Below are 8,929 nucleotides of genomic sequence, written 5' to 3'. Positions count from 1 at the left end.
TGCGACGTGAGGTTATGGACTACTTCATAATGCGCGTTAGCACTTCATGAAAAGTATGTCAGCGTGAGAGTGTTGTGGTTGATTTCCTCATGTATTTTCAAAATTGAAGTTTATTTCTTATTTTTACATTCTACTTTCATTTTTGTCGGAATTTACAGTCTTTAGAATATGCGTACTATATCTATAAAGATTCTCACATGCAATTTTACAAGTGACTACAACACATGTATGAGGGAACGGGCATAATTAAAATTGATAAAAATCTCAAAAGCAACTCATTAGATATGTAAATGTATTACTATATCCCCTCAAATTACATTGCGAGCAAACAATTACTTCATTCATTGCCGAGCTTGCCCACAGAGCTTGTTGATAAAGAATATCTAATAAGGAATGTTTATCTTTTTAGTCCCCCGATATCGAAGATATGGGGTATTATTTGTCTTTGTCTTCTTTCCTGGCCGACTGTCTCTTTTCCCTCAATTTTAAAGGTGGTATCTAATGAACTTTAAATGCGACGTCAGAAAGGTCAAACTTTGTAATGATATTACAGTTTTGGCCTATCGTTCACTACGTTTCACAATCAGATCGAGATCCCTAACATCCAATCAAACGAATTCCCTTAATCTTGGGTAATTATGGAGGACACTAGTAAAAATATGAATGACACATGTGCTAAGGAGACAAGCTGGGGGAAGGTATTGTTTGAATATCAGTCCTCTCAGGCTCCAAAGAGTCGGATGTCATTCCATCCATCAGAGTTCAGAACATAACAGTCGTCTATGAAGCCTGTGCGATATAATAGCGTTCTTAAGTACTGGACAGCAGAGTGTAATATCATAATGTTAAAGAAAAGAGTGTGTAATGCTGAAAAAAAAATGATAGTCCAGTTCTTGAATTGATTTTCAATTAAATATCATAAACATCAAATTATTATCAGTTGTATAATCTGAACTTCAAAACGTTTCTTATCTAATTGTAAACAGTGTAGGTAGAGTGCACATGTATAATCCCTATGGGTGTTAGTCGGCCATGTTGTCACTTAGAGAAGTTGAATGTACAATTACTGAATGAAGAATTGTTGAAAAACCTGGATAACCACATTAGAGGTAAGATCAATTTCTCTAGGCATTGAATGAGGCGCGCTTATGTTGTTTGAGACGAGAATGGGCAACAATTGTTTTCAATTCTGCACATGTGCGGCCGAGCACAGGAGGCCTAACAAACTTTTAGTGATTAGTTCTTTGCATAATAAGCAAATATCATTAAAAGCTCTCTAATGCATTTTATTAAAGGATCAAAAAGTAAATGTAAATATATAGTAATAATGAGCAAAAGTGTTACATTTCGTATTCCTGGGAAACGGATTCAGGGTCCCAAGGCATGGCTGTATGGTTCATATAGTGAAAATACATTAATTCAATCATTAATCCTGTACAATATTTACAACGCATAGATTGCAATTAAATCTTACTCATAAATCACTGCATGTACCCTGAGTGAAGAAAATTTAAATACAAAGAAGAGAAATTCACCATTATTAATATCGACATTCTCAGAGTCAGGGATTGCAGATTCCTTAGATTAACTTCACACATTGCTTGGAAGTTTAGTTCCGCGGGTCGTGAAATTAACCCAGGCTGGGGCGGAAGTAGATTTTCACATAGTGAATACGTTGTGTGCTCTCTGTCTGCCCATCTCTCTATATCTATCTACATTATATATATATATATATATATATATATATATATATATATATCAATCCACATATGTCCATCAATATCTACCCTTTTGTCTCTCCCATCTCTATCTACAATGTACCTAGCTATGATTCTATCTATCTTATTTATTTTTCTGTCTGTCTATCTGTCCGTCTATCTATCTGTAGTTAGCAGTGAAGGTTCTTGATCATACCAAAGTTAAATCACTCTCGCTTGTCATGTACGACGCTTGGTGAAATAACAGCTTTTGCCTATGTGAAAGTCAGGTTCGGCAAAACCGTTGACATAAAATCAAGTTGCTTTCCTTTAAAACAGGACCACAGACATACGTTTCTAACTACATCTTAATATTCTAGATTGAAATAAAAGCGTGGTTTAAAACAGATCATTAAATCTTCAAACATGCAAATATTTCATCACTGTGATTTAACCACTTATGGTTAAATCCATTTATCAAAGTTATAGTAAGTCTGTTTTGCGTTATTGGGTTATTTTCGTCATCCTAAGTACACTACATCAGTTTTAGAGTCATACATGTCCTGACTTTCAGGATATTAGCCAAACACAATCAAAGCTGACATCAAACGCAAATTCAACATTTGTCCACAAAGGGATATGAAGGTCATAGAACAGTAGATTGGACTAAAGATTTTGAATTGGATTTGTTTACTGATAGTGCAGGAAATGTAGAATTAAGTTGTGGTGTTTTTAAGCAAGCAATGAACACTTATGCGTTGGCCAGCATAGAGGGAAGGGTAAGAAATCATTAAAGTTATTGCATTCCTCGACTTAGTACCAATAACTATGACCTACGATATCTGGGACAGAAAATTAGCTGGAAGGCGGGTAATTTTTCATACGCAAAACCTAGCCATTGTATTCATTTTCAAGTCCAAAACATCCAAATCAAAACGAGGCATACATTCGCTTAGAAAGTTAGTTCTACAAGGGTTGGTGTAGAACATTCAGTTTTAAGGCAACGTATATATAAGACTGACATAATGTTACAATCGATTCTCTTTCTCGAAAGCAATGGTCACGTTCCCAGGCCAGTCTCCCGGAGGCAGCAATTCCCGTCTTTTCTGCAAGTGATCTACGTGGATTTCAACAGCTCCAAGTTACGTCATTTCTGACAATACCAGGCAATGATATGACACTGCATTGAATGCTTTTATCACTCTCCGCAGGGTATACTGTCGTGCAGAGAAGTGGCCTCCACATGTTCATGAATTGGACTAGTGGATTCCGTGTTGTGCCTAACATGCAAGGTGAAGATAACGAACAGTGATCAATCTCATAACTCCTAACAAGCAATACAAAATAGATAGTTGGGCAAACACGGACCCCTGGACACACCAGAGGTGGGATCAGGTGCCTAGGAGGAGTAAGCATCCCCATATAAGCAATTTTCTCCTAACACAGTTAAATCTTACATTTCTGAAACAAGCTATGCAATCTCCACGATTCTACTCGATTGTTTTTACTTAAGAAAGCCATGGTTAGATTGAGCAGTAGCTACACACATGTGTGTCCTGATGGCCGTCAACCACTTACTTTGGATATATTGTCCAGTGTCTTCGTTTGCTGCCTACAAATCGCAATCCCCATACGAATCTGCACTATTCTAGGTCGTATTTACAACTGTGTTTTCGGGTACTTTAGAATGGAAGAGCTAGTTCAAAATCGAGTGTATGACCCTGGCTATGCCATTGAAGCTGTGGATGTAACCTACCAATAACTTACGAATACAATCCCCATGCATTTTCCTTAAACACTCAAAAACTGACCAAGAGGGAAAGGGGCAACTATAATCCTCTCATCTACACTTCCACCTATCCTCTACACTTCAGCCTACCCTCTACACTTCAGCCTATATGCCCAGTGCACATCGTGCGATCATTCATGTAATTAAGACTCAGTTTTCCAGGAGTATTTTTATCACCAAGGTACCACGTCATGTCAGTTTTTAATATAGCTATCGGTTAGACAACGAGTTATATAAAAACATTCCTTCCGCATCGGGTCAGCTTCCTCTGCTTGGGTCATGGGAATCAGCAAACAAAATGTGGCTATCAGAGGCTGAAGGTTTAATCAAGTCATACACCTAAATTAAAGATAGTCATGTTTCATTTGATGATTCCATTTCGGACCCCATGTGTTCCTTCTCAAAATGTTGTGTTAAAAATTGTAAAACCTGTGATATATTCATCACTAGGAATTCACATTTAGCAATCTCACCGGACGTAGTTTCTGTACCAAAACTGCATTACAGTGTCTAGATACATGTACAGACCATCTTATGCAAGCAAGGTGAAGATAACGAACAGTGATCAATCTCATAACTCCTACAAGCAATACAAAATAGATAGTTGGGCAAACACAGACTCCTGGACACACCAGAGGTGGGATCAGGTGCCTAGGAGGAGTAAGCATCCCCTGTTGACCGGTCACACCCGCCGTGAGCCCCATGTCCTGATCAGGTAAACGGAGTCATCCGCAGTCAAATCAGTGTGCCAAGAACGGCTTAACAATCGGTATGAAACACGTCAGACAGCATTTGACCCAATGCTAGGTTGTATTGACGAACTAGATCGTTATAACGACCATAGAACTTGCGAAATGCTGACTTCATTCGAGACTGTTGAAATCCCTGTACCATCAACTTGTTTGTCAGTAGCTTACCTCGATTTAAAAACTGACTATACCCAGAACAAGCTCTTGCATATCGAATCAGTTGAGATATATAAACACCATATGCAGGTGATAATGGAATATTGCTACATAAATGTGGGGAGTTGACGATGGAGAAGCTGAAATCATCCCGTTTGTCATACAGTTCAGTTGTCAGTTTGCCGTTAATGTCTAGTTTCAATAAAATATCTAAGTATGAAGCAGAAGTGGACGACTCTGTGGTGTCCTTTATTTCGAGCTCACAGGGATATATCAAATCGACATATGAATGAAAGCTATCATTGTTAATAGACAAAACGTCATCGATATATCTAAAAGTCGAATTGAAGGTCACAGCGAGATATTGTTTCTTCTCACGTAGAAGTTTTTGAATAAATTCTGCTTCATATGAATATAAAAACAGGTCAGCTAACAAAGGAGCACAATTCGTGCCCATGGGAATTCCAACAGACTGTTGGAAGACCTGAACACCAACGACCACGAAGATATTGTCAATGAGGAACTCTAACATATTTTTTATTTCAACTTCAGAGTAATTGTGCGTGGAATCAGAGTGGTGTTTAACAAAGTAAGTTTTTGAATGACTGATCACTACCGGTAGATATGAATATCCACCTACATGTTCTTGATCTTCGTCTTCTTTCAACTATAGTTCAGCTGGACATGTCATTACTGGTGATAACGATGTATACGTAGTTAAAAATGAGAACCTGCAAACACTTATTGTAAACGGTCATAAATTCAGAGAATCCCGGCCTTGCAACTGGCAACAGAACTTAATCTATATGATTTTACAACAAATTATTCCGTTTACCTGATTAAGATATACGGCTCACGGCGGGTGTGATCTGTGGACAGATGTTTACTCCTCCTAGGTACTGAATTCCACCGTGACCTGTTGACAGGATATGTTTACTCTTCCTAGGTACTGAATTCCACCGTGACCTGTCGACAGGAGATGTTTACTCCTCCTAGGTACTGAATTCCACCGTGACCTGTCGACAGATGTTTACTCCTCCTAGGTACTGAATTTCACCCCTGTCCAGGGGTCCTGTTTGCTCTACTCTTAAGTTTACTTTTTATTCTTTGTGGGAGTTATGAAATTGATCACTGTTCGTTATCTTCTCCCTTTCATTCATTTTGCGCCTTAAAGTAGAGGGGAAAGATATTGTACAAATTGTAAACACAAAAAGAATATACTAGATCATTGGGTCGGCCTTGATTAAGCATGCACTTTTTACTATCTTACAAAATTCCCATTTGATGCCAGCTTAGAATTACATTGCTACAACGCAACCGTATTTTGGCAACGTAAAGGGGGAATGATGTTGGAAGAGATTTATCCCAACTATGGGACATTACTGAAAGTAGAAGATGCCCTTATATGTTAGTTATTCATCCCGGGAACGATAACATTCAAATTGATAAGGGGTTAGTTCAGCTGGCTTCCATCAACCACTACCATTAACCAGATTTAATTTGACACTGTCAAAAATACTGCCACATCTTCGTCGGAGGGGGGCTCAATCAAACCTCTATAGAAAAATAAGCGTTCGAGTATACAGGGCACTTTCTTACTTAGTTCAGTGGGGAAGTACATCAGGTATGCAGAGTTACATAGGGTAAACACAGGCGTGATTTGTGAGATAAGATCCACCTTTCTGATACTGGTGATAAATTGGTTTTTGTATAGATTACAACATATCTCAAAGAGTCCGGGAAAATGGGCCATGGCTGTGCTATGACTAATTGCTTATTTAGCCATGGTTTTATTTTTTTAACTTTCTTTACTTATACTGATCATTTATAGACTACTGGGGGACTATGATATGATGTGACCAGTCTAAAGTGACTAATCTTTAAATAGTGGCATAATCATCTAAAGAAGAATATACTTTCTTACATGACAAGCAGCAAAACTTAATAGATAATGAAATAACAACAACACAAAACAGCAATATTTTGAAATAATTTCAATTAGATACAACTTTATTCTCAGGTTGTATTTCAGACTCTGTAAATAAGTAAAATGAAGTAAAGCAATTTATTTTAGATACATGAAATCAGTAGGAAACACACTGGCAAATATAAATATATATAGATATTACACATACCATTTTAGTTTATACATCTTCTCCAAGAATCTTGTGTTTCATCCATCGGAGTCCATCCCGGATAAACAAAATCCACAGTAGAATTATCCTTGAATTCTTTAGAGAAATTCGATCCAGGAACAAACATATTTTTGTAATACACAGTTGTCCCCCTTGCCATCCACCCTATCCACCACCCATACGTTCCGACAGACATGATCGTGTGATTAGCCAGAGACAAAAGTGCCATATCTTCTGCTGCTGAGAGTCCTGTGGAGAAGTAGACATTACTCTCGGAGCCCAAAGCCGTCTTTGACCACTCTATATCATTTGACCCAACTATGAATAATACATTTCTATATTTATTGCGGAAATATGTCATTGCGTTTATATAATACGATGCATTTGGGGTAATTTTGCCGTATTTTAAATGCCCTTCAGTTGCATAATCACCTCTTCGAACATGGATACTAACAACGATGTTATTTTCTTGACTGATATCGAATTCCATAAACAGCATAATCCTGTGAAATTCGGACAATGCCTTTCTTCTAATCGACGTTTTAAACTGAAACATTTCACGAATCTCGTCCTCAATGGTGATCCAGTATCTCCAAGATTGATAGTATCCAGAGAATTGAACACTCTCACCAGAAGGTACACTGAAAAGGTTCCCATCATAAGACAAGCCCCATCGCTCAATTCGAATGGGAAGTTCTGCACACACCGCTGCTCTATCCTGTACATATCTTGGGGTTGCATCACTGATATTGAAAACATTCAGGAGTTCGAAATTTTCTGGAAGGACAGGACTTAATGATTTTAATTTGGAAACTGCGTGAAGAAATCCGTATTCTAGCATGAGATTCCCGAGTCTACCTTGGAATTTCACACAAACTATGTTTTTCTTCGCTGGTGTTTTCATCCATATCCATATAACTATACAGCACAGTAATATCACAAAGGTGCGATCTGGAAAAGAGAAACATGATCAAGAGGCCCATGGGCCACATCGCTCACCTGAGTCACCTTGGTCCATATCAGAAGATTTTCCATATCTATTTGCATGTAAAACCGTAGTCCCTATTATGGCCCCAAACCTACCCCTGGAGGCCATGGTTTTTGCAAACTTGAATCTACACTATGTCAGAAAGCTTTCATGTAAATATGAACTTCTTTGGCCCAATGGTTCTTGAGAAGAAGATTTTTAAAGATTTTCCCTATATATTTGTATGAAAAACTTTGATCCCCTATTGTGGCCCCATCCTACTCCAGGGGGGCATGATTTCAACAAACCTGAATCTGCACTATATCAGAAAGCTTTCATATAAATCTCAGCTTTTCTGGCTTAGTGGTTCTGGGAAGAAGATTTTTAAAGATTTTTCATATATATTTGTATGTAAAACTTTGACCCCCTATTGTGGCCCCATCCGACCCCCGGGGGGGGGGCATGATCTTAGCAATTTATAATCTGCACTATATCAGGAAGCTTTCATATAAATCTCAGCTTTTCTGGCTCAGTGGTTCTTGAGAAGTTGATTTTAAAAGATTTTTCCTATAAATTTGTATGTAAAACTTTTATGCCCCCCTTGAGGCCCCATTCAATCTCCGGGGTCCATGATTTTAACGAACTTGAATCTGCACTATATAAAACAACAACAACAAAACTAAAAAAAAACTTTGACCCCCTATTGTGGCCCCATCCGACCCCCGGGGGCCATGATTTTAATAATTTAGAATCTGCATTATATAAGGAAGCTTTCATATAAATCTCAGTTATTCTGGCTCAGTGGTTCTTGAGAAGAAGATTTTTAAAGATTTTCCCTATATAATTGTATGTAAAACTTTGATCCCCTATTGTGGCCCCATCCGACCCCCGGGGGCCATGATTTTAACAATTTAGAATCTGCATTATATCAGGAAGCTTTCATATAAATCTCAGCTTTTCTGGCTCAGTGGTTCTTGAGAAGAAGATTTTTAAAGATTTTCCCTATATATTTGTATGTAAAACTTTGACCCCCTATTGTGGCCCCATCCGACCCCCAGGGGCCGTGATTTTAACAATTTAGAATCTGCATTATATAAGGAAGCTTTCATATAAATCTCAGCTTTTCTGGCTCAGTGGTTCTTGAGAAGAAGATTTTTAAAGATTTTCCCTATATATTTGTATGTAAAACTTTGACCCCCTATTGTGGCCCCATCCGACCCCCGGGGGCCGTGATTTTAACAATTTAGAATCTGCATTATATAAGGAAGCTTTCATATAAATCTCAGCTTTTCTGGCTCAGTGGTTCTTGAGAAGAAGATTTTTAAAGATTTTCCCTATATATTTGTATGTAAAACTTTGACCCCCGGGGGCCATGATTTTAACAATTTAGAATCTGCACTACCTAATAAAGCTTATCTATAAATTTCATCTTTTCT

General features: G+C 37.9%; 1 protein-coding gene across 1 annotated transcript in view; it reads right to left on the bottom strand.

Moving 5' to 3' along the window:
* Window positions 1–6,437: 6,437 nt before the first annotated feature.
* Window positions 6,438–8,929, bottom strand: part of LOC125652640 (galactoside alpha-(1,2)-fucosyltransferase 2-like) — a 6,740-nt gene continuing 4,248 nt past the window's right edge. The window contains exon 2 of the mRNA XM_048881979.2: window positions 6,438–7,477. Coding sequence (XP_048737936.1) covers window positions 6,531–7,477 — 947 coding nt within the window. The 3' untranslated portion in view covers window positions 6,438–6,530. The remainder of the gene's footprint in view (window positions 7,478–8,929) is intronic.

Source organism: Ostrea edulis, chromosome 5, assembly GCF_947568905.1.
Source record: "Ostrea edulis chromosome 5, xbOstEdul1.1, whole genome shotgun sequence".
NCBI classification, from domain to species: domain Eukaryota; kingdom Metazoa; phylum Mollusca; class Bivalvia; order Ostreida; family Ostreidae; genus Ostrea; species Ostrea edulis.
This window is presented reverse-complemented; position numbering and strand designations above follow the sequence as displayed.